At 41.2% G+C, this 15,534-nt stretch overlaps 1 protein-coding gene across 1 annotated transcript in view; it reads left to right on the top strand.

The window, feature by feature from the left end:
* KIT (KIT proto-oncogene, receptor tyrosine kinase) overlaps positions 1 to 14,083 on the top strand; it is a 162,100-nt gene extending 148,017 nt beyond the window's left edge. Inside the window, exon 19 of the mRNA XM_029587549.1 lies at positions 11,064 to 14,083. Within this exon, the coding sequence (XP_029443409.1) occupies positions 11,064 to 11,189 (126 nt within the window). The 3' untranslated portion in view covers positions 11,190 to 14,083. The remainder of the gene's footprint in view (positions 1 to 11,063) is intronic.
* The last annotated feature ends 1,451 nt before the right edge of the window (positions 14,084 to 15,534 follow it).

Here is a 15,534-nt window from a genome sequence, read left to right as displayed (position 1 = left end):
AGTTTTCCAGCCCTTGAAGAAGGCTTGTAAAGCCGAAACGCGGTCCGTGTCGGGCTTGGCTTTGGATACGACCTCGCGACCATGTTCTTGGCGTTCCTCGACTTCATTAAGTTAAGTGCTATTATGCATAATGAAATACGGGTCTAAAATGGACCACACACTCACTTGAGCTAAAAAAAGAAAAAAAGTTGATCAGCACATCACAGACCCATGATTATATTGGCGGTGTACTTTTGATGCTAATCAGCACTGATCAATGTATGCCTTGTATGAGGTCTTCCTTGAGATACATTCTATATGATGCTGTGATTTCACGTTTATATAATATTCTAAACTTTTGGGACACTAGCGTTTACGTTTGCTGCTATATATAAATATATACATAGATCTCCTTCTGTACATAGGTTTTCAGATTAGTTCTCTGTTTGTTACTTAATTAGAAATGATTGTTCTTTGTAAGTTCCCCCTAAGCTCTTATTTGTTTTAATGTAAGCCGCCCGCGAGGCGACAGTTTTATTTCCTTGTAAACCGGTGTGATATGTATATTATACAGGAACATCGGTATATAAAAATAATAAATAAATAAATATATGTTTTCACATACACATAGATGCTCTCATACATATGCATGCTCTTATCCACATACCTGCTCTAACACTTGTTTTTTACACACACACAAACACAGAACACATGCCCTCTCATGCATACACATGCTTTCAGGCACTTGCATAGATGCTCTCTCATGCATATACATACACTCGCTTTCACCCATACACATTGGTGCTCTCACACATGCTCACATAGGCACATGTTCTCATACACACACGCACACATACTCACGGAGATGCGCTCTCTCTCATGTAAACCCATGCCCTATCACATACCCACCCACACATGCTGTCCATCAGGCTCAGTCTCCCCTTTCTGTTGTGGTGAAAGAGATGAGCTCAGCAGGCAGATGGGGGGGCCTCTTCTTTCCTCCTGACGCTGGCAAGCTGTGCCATGAAGCCTTTTCTCTTCCTTCTGCCAGGCTGTGCTCCATCAGCAACCATGAAGCCTTTTCTCTTCCTCCTGCCCAGGCTTGGTACTCGCAGGTGAGGGGGGGGGGGCCATGGCAGACTGGGTAAATGTATCATCGGGACATGCTAGAGAGATACAGTTCCTGGATGGAATAAATGATAGCTTTATGGAGCAATTGGTTCAGGAACCAATGAGAGAGGGAGCAATTTTAGATCTAATTCTCAGTGGAGCACAGGATTTGGTGAGAGAGGTAACGGTGGTGGGGCCGCTTGGCAATAGTGCTCATAATATGATCAAATTTGAATTAATGACAGGAAGGGGGACAGTAAGCAAATCCACGGCTCTCGTGCTAAACTTTCAAAAGGGAAACTTTGATAAAATGAGAAAAATAGAAAAAAACTGAAAGGAGCAGCTACAAAAGTAAATAGTGTGCAAGAGGCGTGGTCATTGTTAAAAAAAAATACCAACCGAGAAGCACAGTCCAGATGTATTCCACACATTAAAGGTGGAAGGAAGGCAAAATGATTACCAGCATGCCAAAAGATCTTCATTCAAAAATTGGAAGAAGGATCCAACAGAAGAAAATAGGATAATGCATAAACGTGGGTAAGTTAAATGTAAGAAATTGATAAGACAGGCTAAGAGAGAATTTGAAAAGAAGATCACCATAGAGGAAAAAACTCACAGTAAAAACCTTTTTAAATATATCCGAAGCAGAAAGCCTGTGAGGGAGTCAGTTGGACCATTAGATGATTGAGGGGTTAAAGGGGCACTTAGAGAAGATAAGGTCATCGCGGAAAAATTAAATGATTTCTTTGCTTCAGTGTTTACTGAAGAGGATGTTGGGGAGGTACCCGTACTAGAGAAGGTTTTTATGGGTAATGATTCAGATGGACTGAACCAAATCACGGTGAACCTAGAAGACCTGATTGACAAACTGAAGAGTAGTAAATCACCTGGACCGGGTGGTATACACCCCAGAGTTCTGAAGGAACTAAAAAATGAAATTTCAGACCTATTAGTAAAATTTGTAACCTATCATTAAAATCATCCATTTAACCTGAAGACTGGAGGATAGCTAATGTAACCACAATATTTAAAAAGAGCTCCAGGGGTGATCCGGGAAATTACAGACCGATTAGCCTGACTTCAGTGCCAGGAAAAATAGTGGAAAGTGTTCTAAACATCAAAATCACAGAAAATATAGAAAGACATGGTTTAATGGAACAAAGTCAGGATGGCTTTACCCAAGGCAAGTCTTGCCTCACAAATCTGCTTCACTTTTTTGAAGGAGTTAATAAACATGTGGATAAAGGTGAACCGGTAGATGTAGTGTACTTGGATTTTCAGAAGGCATTTGACAAAGTTCCTCATGAGAGGCTTCTAGGAAAAGTAAAAAGTCATGGGATAGGTGGCGATGTCCTTTCGTGATTACAAACTGGCTAAAAGATAGGAAACAGAATAGGATTAAATGGACAATTTTCTCAGTGGAAGGGAGTGGGCATTGGAGTGCCTCAGGGATCTGTATTGGGACCCTTACTTTTCAATATATTTAGAAATGATCTGGAAAGAAATACGATGAGTGAGGTAATCAAATTTGCAGATGATACAAAATTGTTCAGAGTAGTTAAATCACAAGCAGATTGTGATAAATTGCAGGAAAACCTTGTGAGACTGGAAAATTGGGCATCAAAATGTGGATAAGTGCAAGGTGATGCATATAGGGAAAAATAACCCACGCCCTAGTTACACTATGTTAGATTCCATATTAGGTGCTACTATCCAAGAAAGAGATCTAGGTGTCACAGTGGATAACACATTGAAATCATTGGTTCAGTGTGCTGCAGCAGTCAAAAAAGCAAACAGAATGTTGGGAATTATTAGAAAGGGAATGGTGAATAAAATGGAAAATGTCATAATGCCTCTGTAACGCTCCATGGTGAGACCACACCTTGAATACTGTGTACAGTTCTGGTCGCCGCATCTCAAAAAAGATATAATTGCAATGGAGAAGGTACAGAGAAGGACAACCAAAATGATAAAGGGAATGGAACAGCTCCCCTATGAGGAAAGACTAAAGAGGTTAGGACTTTTCAGCTTGGAGAAGAGACGACTGAGGAGGGATATGATAGAGGTGTTTAAAATCATGAGAGGTCTAGAATGGGTAGATGTGAATCAGTTATTTACGCTTTCGGATAATAGAAAGACTAGGGGGCACTCCATGAAGTTAGCATGTGGCACATTTAAAACTAATCGGAAAAAGTTCTTCTTCACTCAACGCACAATTAAACTCTGGAATTTGTTGCCAGAGGATGTGGTTAGTGCAGTTAGTATAGCTGTGTTTAATAAAGGATTGGATAAGTTCTTGGAGGAGAAGTCCATTACCTGCTATTAATTAAGTTGACTTAGAAAATAGCCACTGCTATTACTAGCAATGGTAACATGGAATAGACTTAGTTTTTGGGTACTTGCCAGGTTCTTATGGCCTGGATTGGCCACTGTTGGAAACAGGATGCTGGGCTTGATGGACCCTTGGTCTGACCCAGTATGGCATGTTCTTATGTTCTTAAAGAAGAAAGCAGCCTGTGTGTACCCCGTTTTACCAGTGGCGAAGACAAGAAGAGGCCTGTGCATGATCCCACCGGGAGCAGGAAGGAGTCCATTCAGCTGCTCCTCCTTCTCCTGTGCCAGCCCCACAGTATTCAAAAATCACGAGGCTAGCACATCCTTTATGCTGATCTCACTCACCCCTCCCTGCCACTCACCCCATCCCTTCCCTCTCAGTCACTCACCCCTTCCTCCCGTTCACCCCTCCCTTTCCCTCTCAGTTACTTACTCCCTCCCACTTACCACCACATGGGCTCTCTTCTCACTGGGAAGTGGTGGGAATCCCTCCAGCACATCACCACAAGAGGCTGCCACGCAGGGCAGTGCTAGGTTTTTTTGCTGCCCTGTGCGAACAATTACTATGCTGGCCCCTCCCTTATTCAGTTTCTGTTTTTTACCTTTAATTTGTATTCTTTTTCTAATCAGGGCCAGGGCAAGGGTTTTAGGCACACACAATTTAAAATTATGCATTTATAATAAACGATTTTACATGAAAATTGACACTCAAGATATAGTCTTTTGAAGTAATAGTATCACAACAGCATGTATTTACAAGTACTACTGTGGTGTCAACCAGAAAATCCTGCATAAAAGCTAAAAAGACACTTGAGACACTATCATAATGTATGTTAGGTGTGGGTTTGGTCCTCAGGAAGCCATGAGCAAACTGAATTACAATTACAATAAAAAAAACTTCATATTCCAAAACAGCACTAACTACCAGTTACATGCAGAACAAAGATAGACCCTCACCAAACACAGAATAAAGTGACTATAAAGTATAAATGGGAAAAGTGCAGACAAAAACTGAACTGGAAACCGCAACAAGTCAGACTCTGTATGTAGTGCACCAGTGAAAAATAGACACATCACCATTCCTCAGAAAACATTAAGCAATAAATCAAGAAATATAAAATATTAATCATAATAGTAAATCCAAATAAATAAAAAGAATGAATATTTCAAAACAGCTGACGGAACAGAACATCATCTAATAATTAAAAACTCGTATTAGCTTTTCTTACTTTCCCAAACACCAATAAAATATTTCAAAACATCATACAGATCAAATAACACCAAATGAATTAAAATCAATAAGAATAAAAAAAAATCACTCACTCTTTTGGTCACCCTGAGATTGTCATGGATTAGTGGGAGGGGAAGAGAGGTGTACAAACTTTCTCCTCTCTCATATACACATAAGTTCATCCTCATGCTCACACAGACATACACAAATGCTTTCAAAACTCACCCATGTTCACAGACACACACATACACACTAGTTCCCTCTGTCTCTCTCAGGCACACACAGACACACACTCGCTCCCTCCCTCTGACTCATGCACACACACACTTACACTGGCTCTTTCTCTTTCAAGCACACATACACACGTGCTTCGAGTCTCTCAAGCACACACACTCATTTGCTCTCTCTCTCTCTTTCTCAAGCACACACACACACACACAAACACACAGGCTCCCTCTCTCTCAGGCACGCATACACACGCTGGCTCATGCTGGCTCAAGCACAGATACATACGCACACATGCACGGGCTCCCCTCTCTCAAACACAAACAGGCTAGTTCCCTCTTTCTCAGATGGAGACACATACACAAACATACACTGGCGCCTACTGTCTCAGACAGTCAAACACGCACACTGGCTCAAGCACACACACACACACACACACACACATTGCCTCCCTCTCTCTCATGCCCACATATGCTTGCTCCCTCAAAGACAGACAAGCACACACATTTGCACCCTCTCTTCCAGTTTGGAGGAGATCCCCCTGGGCCTCCTCCACTTGGGCCGCTGAGCCTGACACAATCCTCCTGCAACCAAGGGGCCTTCTTTACATCGGCCGCCCAGCAGGATGGGATCCCCCAATGGCTGCGCAGGCTTCCATCATGTGGGCTGCTAGGAAAAATAGGATCCTCCGGAGGCCACGGGTTAGCAATTAGGATGGCCAGTAGAGACCTCCAAGTGCCCCTTAAAGCCTGGCACCAAGGGACCTTGCCCCCCCCCCCCCCCTTGGTAAACCACTAATGCAGACATATGTTGGACAGTGGAAGCTTTCGATATCCCAGTCACAACTTCGGCAATGGCTACTGGGGTTGCAAGCTGGCAGCCTCTGAGAAGATTTGCATGATCATGTCACTGGTGTGCACTGAACGGAGGATAACCTGTTTGATGCTGAAGTTAAGAAGATGGTGGCTTTGATTTAGGACATTAATTCATACTGCAGTCATTTCTAGCTGCAGTAGAGGGTCATATGATTGCGTCTAGATGCCAGTTCTTCTCTTACAATTGGCTTTCATTCACTAGGGAAAGCCAGTGATTGACGTCTTTGCCTCAGAAGACATCAGGAAGGTTGAACAGTTCTTCTAAATGCATCCAATCAACTCCTGATGCTTTTCTTCTAAACTGGAATATCAGTCTAAATTTTGTATACCGTGTGATTACTCTAATTGCCAGGACTTTCCAGAAAATCTTCAGAACAAGGCAGGGATGATCCTCATTGCACCAGCCTGGCCACGGTAGGTGTAATTCCCATATCTTGTCTATCAGCATAGTCTCCAATCCCAATGGGGATATCTGTGACCCTCATTGCACCAGCCTGGCCACGGTAGGTGTAGTTCCCATATCTTGTCTATCAGCATAGTCTCCAATCCCAATGGGGATATCTGTGACCCTCATTACTCAGGAGAAAGGCAGGCTCTGCATTCCATATCTGACATCCTTGGCCCTCACAGCTTGGATGTTGAGCACAAATTAGTTTCCTCCTTGCATCTTCTGAAGAAAATGGAGGACATGCTGTTTTCAGCAAGAAAGCTTTCAATTAGTAAGCCCTACAATTTTAAAAGGAAGAGGACCTCAGCTTGGTGTAAGACCAGCCGTTTCAATCCCTTTTCCTTTAGTCCAAGGAATTTACTCCAGAACCTTTTCTTCCTGTCATCCTCAGGCTTTTGTACCTTTTCAGTCAAAATTCATCTCAGCACTGTTGTGGCATATCATCAGCAGGTGGAAGGGTCTCTGATAACGATCTACCCTTTGGTATTCAAATTCATGAAAGGATTGTGGACCTCCAAGCCTCCAGTCAGTAAATCTCCAGTGCCTTGGGACATCAATATAGTACTGGTCAACTCATGAAACTTTCTTTCGAACCTCTCGAGCTGGTGGACTTAATATTTCTCACCTGAAAAGTGATGTAGCCATCACTTATGCTCAGAAAGTGGGTGAATTGCAAGCTCTGGTCTCCCACTTATCATACCTGCATTTTTTTCACAACAGGGTAGTTCTGCATACTATCCTTAAATTCCTTCCAAAAGTGGTATCTCCATTCCACATTAACCAAGCTAGTCTGTGCCTACTTTTTTTCCTGAGACCGCATGTGCACAGAGGAGAAAGGGCTATTCACTCCTTAGATTGTAAGAGAACTGCATATTATTTGAGAAGGACTCAACCCCATCATCATGCTTCGGTTTGTATCCTTTAATTCCAATAGATCAGGAATGGTAGTAGTCAAATGAACTCTGTTCAGCTGCCTAGCAGACTGTATCATGCACTGTTATGTGCTGGTGGGCCTTCAGATTACAGGCCTTGTCATGGTTCATCAAGTGAGAACCATGATGACTTCAGAAGCTTATCTCAGGAACACGTCCACTGAAGACATTTGCAAAGCTTTGTGTTAGAGATGTGATTTCGTTTATGACAAATTATTTATTTATTTATTTATTTATTAACTTTTATTTACCGACATTCGTGAAGCACATCATGCCGGTTTACAATGAACTCAGGCGGAAAAATACAATAAAACAATAATAACAATAACAATAAAACAATAAAACAAAGGAGCAATAAAACAAGGGAGGAGAGAGGGGAAGGAGGATAAGAAGGGGGAGCGGGAAGAGGGGGAGGAGAGAGGGTAGGAGGATAAGGAGGGGTGGGGGAGGGAGGGGATAAGGAGGGGATGGGAAAGGCAGAAAAGATAGATGAAGTAAAAACAAAATAGAGGAAACTATGTACAGTTGACAATATGTACAGTTACAATCAACTTAAGTAGAGCTAAGGAGGTATTGAAAATTAGGCAATTTCAATGAAATTGCATAATTTGTCGTGGTTCAGGGGCCCCGCCCCCCAAAACAGATTTTCCCCGAACTACAAGAAAAATTTGTACGGGGGGAGGGGCATATTTTATTTTTTTAAATAAAAAACCACCCAAAGCATTAAAATTTAGTATAATACACCCCCCCCCCCCATCATCTCGATCCCTCCCCAAGACTTACTAACATCCCTGGTGGTCCAGCGGGGTCCTGCGAGCGATTTGTCCCTCCGTGCCATCTGGCCTGCCTCGCTCAAAATGGCCTCTGACCTACTATGTCACAGGGGCTACCGGTGCCATCGGTCAGCCCCTGTCACATGGCCATCGGCGTCATCTTGTGCTCCTACCATATGACAGGGGCTGACCAATGGCACCGGTAGCCCCTGTGACATAGTATGGGCAAAGGCTATCACCGCCATTTTAATTACTGGCAGCCGACGGCGAGATCGCTCCCGGACCCCCAGGGACCCCCAGGGATTTTTGGCAAGTCTTGGGAGGGCAGGAGGCCCTCCGAAGCTGGCCAAAAGTCCCTGGGGGTCCAGCGGGGGTCCCGGAGCGATCTCCTGCCCTTGGGCCATCGGCTGCCAGTAATCAAAATGGCGCCGATAGCCTTTGCCCATACTATGTCACAGGGGCTACCAGTGCCATTGGTCAGCCCCTGTCACATGGTAGGAGCACAAGATGGCGCTGATGGCCATGTGACAGAGGCTGACCGATGGCACCGTTAGCCCTGTTGCATAGTAGGTCAGAGGCTATCGGCGTCAATTTGAGCAAGGCAGGCCAGACGCACAGAGGGACAAATTGCTCGCGGGACCCCGCCGGACCATCAGGGATGTTGGTAAGTCTTAGGAAGGGATCAGGATGGTGGTGGGGGGGGGGTTATTTAATGTTTTATAGTAAATTTTAATGCTTGGGGTGGGTTTTCTTTTGAGCTTCGTTTTCCTGCATCATTTTTTGGGCCGGTTTCGTTTTTCCCGCTTAGTTTTTTGTTCGTTTTTCCAAAAAAACTAACCGAGGAAAAAAACGAACTTTACCCCGAAGCGTCCGACTCAAAAAACGACCTGGTAGTAAAAAACGAAACTCATCTCTAATCTGTGTACATCTTCAGGCCCCACTATTGACTGCTCATTATGTCCCAAAGTGACAGTTACTTTGGGCAAGCAGTTCTATGCAGCCTGTTTTCCAGTTCTCTTCACTTGCTGGGGCTGGGTTGTCTTAAGTGCTGCCATTGTACAATCCTCAGCTTGGGACTCCCTACATATAATGGCTAATTAATTCTGCTTGTCAACGGAGTAAGCAAGTTTGCTTAACTGTAAACAGAGTTCTCCTTAGACAGCTGGATGAATTGGCCATGCTTTTTTTTTCTCTTTATTTGTTATATTTTAAACAAAATAAAATTCAAGAAAATAAACTTGAAATACAAAAATAACATATAGACAAATATTAAAAATAAGAACAATTATATAAAGAAATCAACCAAAAACTGTACAAATTTTAGACCAAGCCCTGAATTAAGAGTCCAGTATCACAATGTCTAATTTCAAATATATATATATATATATATATATATATATATATATATATATATATATATATATATAAAAAGCAAATATATATAACTTTCTATAAATTCTTCTTAGAAAGTTAAAGGACAGCATTAAATCATGAAGAAGACTAAGAACTAGGAGCCAAGGGTATTCCTGTCTGCACAGTCTTATTTCATAAAAACACGATTAACTGATTACGCTCAAAGAAGACACATTCTGATACTTAATATAACATTTCCAAGGGAGCTAAGTACAAACATTGCTCCTAACTGCAGAACCTTCTGCCTCTTCTCCAAAACAGTTCTGCAAGATATTTAAAGAAGAGTCTCATTACCCAGTCCCAATCAAGGTCATGTACAAAGGAAACAATTAACATTGCAGGAGGAGGCAATTTATTATCTGATGTCTCCAGGAGAGCAAATATTTGTTATTGCAAATAGTTCAGCTAAGTTTCCATCAACTGTTTTTTTCTTATATGGTGGAAGAGAATATATCTTACAAACTGGTGGAACAGATTGAGTTGGAATCTTTAAAACCTCCACCAAATATCTCTTAAACATCTCCATAGCAGATATAATAAGAAGATTTGAAAAGTTAATAGGATGAAGATTCTGGTGTCTAATCACCTTCTCCAAGTTTTCAGCTTTAAAAAGCAAGAATATTCCTCATGATGGCATTCTGAGTCTCCAACTTAACAATCTTTTCCTTGGCAGTATCAATTTGAGACTTAAGCTTTTCCAAATAGGATCCCTGGACACTCATTCTGCCCTCTAGACCCTGTGTATTAGCTACAGTCAAGGAGATGTGAGCTGACAGAGACTTCCTAAACCCCAAAACAGCCTTCCATATTTCTTCAAGAGTGAACTCCACTGGTGGAATTCACGCTTCTCTTCCTGAGCTGACCCCAAGCTGCAAAATACCTGAGTCACCAGAGCTTGCCATAGAAGATTAGCTAGGCCATCCAAAACTAACAGTACCTCCTCTGATAGTGGTACTAACATCCTCCTGCACCACAGAATGCAGTCCTCCACTTCTCCCTGCCAACGCATCACAAGCTGCCTCATCGGCCTGCGCAGAAATGGAAGCCTTGCTCCAAGCTCTTCCTTCTGTGGCGTCCATTGGAGGTACTCTCCACACTGGGCTAAATGCTTGAGTCCAAAAGAGGGAGGGGGACTTCACCCCCAGCACTGTTCACTGATCACTCCTCAGTATCAGATGGGTATACACAGCACAAACAAGTCAATTGGACCCAAAGCTGGAGGAATAATGGGGACTGAAGGATAAGTCCTCTTTTTTCCCTTTTCTCTTCCCCATAAGAACTTCAAATAAATGAATATTCAGCTAATCATCGGGAGCTCAGCTTGCGTGAAGCCTCTTTAAAGCTACGATCTTGGTCTCCCCACTGTGTGGACCAGCCATTTTCAATGCCCACCCTCCTCCCTGCAGAGTTGACTACCTCGCTACAACTTGAGCTCTGGAAGAGACTAAGGGGCTTATGAGGCAGCACGTGCACATGGGAACTCCCGCACATGCTCACTAATATTTACTGAGCTTTGAGAGATGGGTCTGTGATTGGATGACATTACAAACACGTAATGGCTAATTCATCCTGCTCTCTACAGAGAACTCTCTTTACAGGTAAGCAAACTTATGGTTCTGTTTTTGTTTCCCTAAAATGCTAAATGGTTTATAGAAGGTAAAATAAATTGTTGCAAAAACTTAATAAGAATGCATTTTGTAATAGGTAACAAACCCGGTAATTGTTATGTCTTCCATTCAACAGATATACTCAAATGTTTCAACTGTATTTGCCAATAAAGAAGGAACATCGGATCAATTTATGAGGATGAATTCTGTGGGCAGCACTACTTCCTCCACTCAGCCATTACTGGTACAAGGAGATGAATAAGACTGAATGAGTCCAGAGAAAAAATCACAAACCCAGATGATGATTTGGAGCTGTATGGCTTTACTTCATAATTTCCTTCCTTCTGACTGACTACCATCAAGTAGTAGGAAATGCAACACTGATCTAATACAATACTTTCTACCCACTGTGATTTTATAATCCATTTTACCAACGTTCCCATCAACTACGATTGCATTGTTTGACAAAAGTGAAACTGTGGGTGAAATGTCCTTCTCACAAGCTTGAACATTCTCTGGAAAACGTAATCATCTATGGGATTATGACCAAAACTACCTTACCACTTTGCGCTGTGAGAACTACTCTGCATTACAAGCAAAGAAAAAGGGAAATAAACCAGTTTAGCTATGGTTTGTTTTGAAAGGGCGTAATGGAAAAAATATTCTTCAGAGAGGTTCACCTCAAGAGATTTTGCCAGATGGCGCTCATAGGGCCTCTGCATTTTGTAACAAATCTGTTGTCATTTTAATGTTTAAATCAGCAGTACCATTAAAAATATAGACATTGAATGATGTGGCAGATAAGAAAATGAAAATAATCAAGATCCTCCATTTTTGTTATGTCAGATTTCACTTGTGAGGAAGTATTGTCACAGTGGCGTTTTTGGGGCTCCACAGTATGTACAATTCTAATCGCTGGAGGCAATATCAGGAAGCCAAGGAAAAGATCACTGACTTTTTTTGTGCCAGGAATGCAAAATGAGAATGCATTTGCAGGTGACCTATGAGCCATCTAGAGTAGACTCTTTTAAGCAGCTTAGAAATAAAAAGGGCGACCACATGGCTCCAAACCTAGGGGGATAAGCTGAGCTCATTCTGGTTTTACCCCACAGCATCCAGTGAGATGTTGTCCGTGGCCTTTATTAGGAAACTCAGCAGGGATATCAGATCTCCATCTTCATGCATGCAGTGGAGTAAGACAAGAACCTGACTCGGCTTGTTCCACTGGACATGGCGCTACGTGGTTACCCCTCAAGATAAAGGAAACAAAATACAAGCAAATAAAGCAGCTGCAATCTATATAAAGCCCTGCTGGCCTTAACTCATTTTCCCTTCATAGGTTCCTGAGTACAGGGCTACTAAATATGCATTTCCACAGTAATTGTAAAGCAAATATTTTCATAAAACATTTCCTCCTGAGTAGTATCAACTTCATACTCTTGCATGCAGTCTTCCTTCTCTTCTCTGACCTGTTTTGCTCAGAAGCTGTGTGACAACTCCTATTCTGGGCAGATTTTTCTGAAGGACTGTGGCTGCTTTCAGCGCAGGGGATTCTGAGCCTTGTGTAGCTTTTTGCTGACGTGTACATCCTACATCGTTTTGTCACTGGACTTTGGGCTTTTGCCCCAGTATTTTTATGTTCAGGTTTTTGAATGCTGTTCCTAGTTGACTTTTCCCACCATCCTAAATCCAAGTAGAATCGGGCGGCTGCTTTGCTCATCCGTATAGGAATCCCATTGGGTTGCCACAGTGATATTTTTAAAATGCAGGTAATACCATGGATCCAGGCGAGGAGATCTTTAATAATATAACGGGATGTAGCTATAATAAAACCCTTAATTGAAAAGAAGTATAAAAACAAAAGTAATAAAATATATTTCGACAGAGAGAAAGAAGCAAAAAGACACTGGATATTTTTCAGAGTCCAGTTAATAGTGCTTCTTCAGCAGTTTCCTTTGACAGCATGGAGCGGGCAGGCAGCCGATGTGAATAATGTGTAACTTCAGACTCAGAAAACTGAGTTTTTACACATATTTGTTTCTAAATATATGAGTTCCGGCTACATATGAAGTATCAAGCTCAAGAAACTGTTAAACTCCTCCCAAAGTATTCTCTGTTTGCAAGAAAAAAAATATTCTCTTGTAGCTTTGCCTACAAACATGCTAATGTAAAGAATGGTGACAAAAGCATGCAACAAAAGGCATTTGAAACAGAGGTTTTGTTTGAATATCTATTTATTGCCAGCGGATCGGTTTGAAACCTTGCTGTTTGCAGCATGTGTTCCCCTGACATAAAAGATGTAAATATTGGCAAAGGCTGAGTCAGCCAATTAGTTTTTGATTCTGCCTTTACTGGTGCATGAAATCTCTCATGTGGGGAAATAATGCACAGTTGTGAAGGGATTCCCTGTTCTGTCTGCACAGTAGCACTCTGATATATTCTGTTAACATGCTAGTCTGTTCAGTTGTGTTTACATTATCCAATGTGTTTGTGAGTAGCTAGGAGTGTCAGTGCAGACAGACTTTCCTATCACGCCTCTTGCAGTTTTGCAATCACACAGAATACCAAATTGCCATCAGTGTTTATATAAACTTGTATAGCCATCTGGCCTTAGTTGAAAGTATGTTACTTAGTTGAGTACAGACAGACTGTTGCTCAATGATGTTAAAATGCCCGTCAATTTTTTTTGTATTTGCACTGAACTTGTCTTTATTGTTGCACCTTTCCAAAGTTAAGCAGTCTGTGCACCCTCCTGAATGCATTTATATCGCTAAGCTGACTTATTTGAAAGTGAAGTTCTGCTGTGTCGCATCACACTGTTAGCTAAAGTAGTCTCTAAGGTACTTCAGGGGCACTTAGTTGGAAAAGTTGTTTCATTTAATGTTTTTAAGAGGTTATATTTTTATATTTTTTTTTAATTAAAAATTATTTTACAGTGAATGGATGTTTAAAATTGTTCAACTCCGTGTTATATTTGTAAATATTTGAATATGTAGCAATAACTTTTTGACTATTCCTAAACCCTTAACTTTTCAAAATATTTTTTATATATGGATAAATATGTAAGTGTTGTGACTGCATAAAATAGTTTTGGATAAGTTACCTAATTTGTTGAACAGTAAATCTAAGGCGTTCTAATAAAAGATTAAAGAGAAATTTGTATCAAATAGTATTTTTACTGTCCAGAAAGCTTGGAAGGACACTGTTAGGATTGGTAAAATGATAATAGTTGGAAAAAAGCGCCAAGTATATCAATAATAAGTTAAAATTCAATAATGCATATTTAATAACAAAAAACTTGTGTTAATGCAAGACCTTCATCAGGGTGAAATGCGTTCAGGGTGAAATGCGTACAGATCAACTTTCAATATGTTTCCTAACTGCAGAAGTGTGCATGTGCTTTTAGGCCCACATAAAATAAACTGATTTTCAATGATACCCGTGTATATTGCGTCTGAACATCAGGTTGTTAGGCGGCTAAAGAAACGAGTGTACCCTTAAATGTTTCAAAATAATGGTATGTTACATTAGTGGCTTACCTACAAAGCAGGCAAATTATGCAAAATTTTATGAATACACCTAATTTGCAAAAAATGATTCCAAAATGTTTCCCTCTGTCCCAGAACACCAAATGTACTCTCATAATGAAAGTACACGCATAAAAATCCACATACCTGGATATGACTGTCTTTGATTAACTATTTTCACCCACATATAAGTTGTGTATTGCCTTTGAAAATTTGCCCCTGTATTCTCCAACATCAAATTTATAGCCCCCAAATAAAGCACAGTCGAGACTCACCCACTCCCAGAGTGAACATGACAAAGTTATGGTAGTGTGTCATTGTTTATGATTGTGGTGCAGCAGCAGTGTCATGCAAACTGAGGCAATACAGATTTGATTGCAGCCTATTAGGAACTTGCTCACCAAGATCAGACAATCATGTTGGCTCATCTTGCATGCCTTTGATATATCAGAAGGAGAAATAAAAGTAAACCAGGAAATTTAAGCAGCAGCATAAAATGGAAAATTATGATTTTCTCCAGAACTTTAAATCTGTAATGCAAGGCTTTGTTAGAAATTGCATTACTTTTACAAAGTTTTGTTTTTTTTTAAATTTGTATCTCCCTCCATGGTACCTAACAAAATATGTAAATTGAAGCAATTTCTGCTGAGTAAGTAATACTGTTAAATTATAAACGTCACCATAATGTGTTTACATTCCCTACATGTGACTCTCAGGACTTGTACTAATTTGGTTCTAGGAAGACGCATGCAAAGCAGTATGGCTGCAAAGGCTCCACTTAGGGGGAGCTAAAGGTTTTCAGAATAAGGTGGAACAGAACTCTAACCCCCTCTGGCTCCAACTGAATGAAATCAAGGCAGCTATGAAGGATTCTTCCTCTTTGCATAGAGCTGGACTGGGTGAGGAAATTGAGGAGTAGAAAAGGACTATTGGAGGTACTGCAAAAGACAACCCCAGAGATACCTGTGAAATCTCAGCAATTCTGAAGCATCCCTGCCTCAAAGACACAAAGAAAGCTTAAAGCTATAGAGGTAGATCTTAAAAAAGTACGAGCGCGCGTACTTTTGTTCTCACAACCGG

This window comes from Rhinatrema bivittatum, chromosome 1 (genome assembly GCF_901001135.1).
Source record: "Rhinatrema bivittatum chromosome 1, aRhiBiv1.1, whole genome shotgun sequence".
Classification (NCBI taxonomy): Eukaryota; Metazoa; Chordata; class Amphibia; order Gymnophiona; family Rhinatrematidae; genus Rhinatrema; species Rhinatrema bivittatum.
This window is presented reverse-complemented; position numbering and strand designations above follow the sequence as displayed.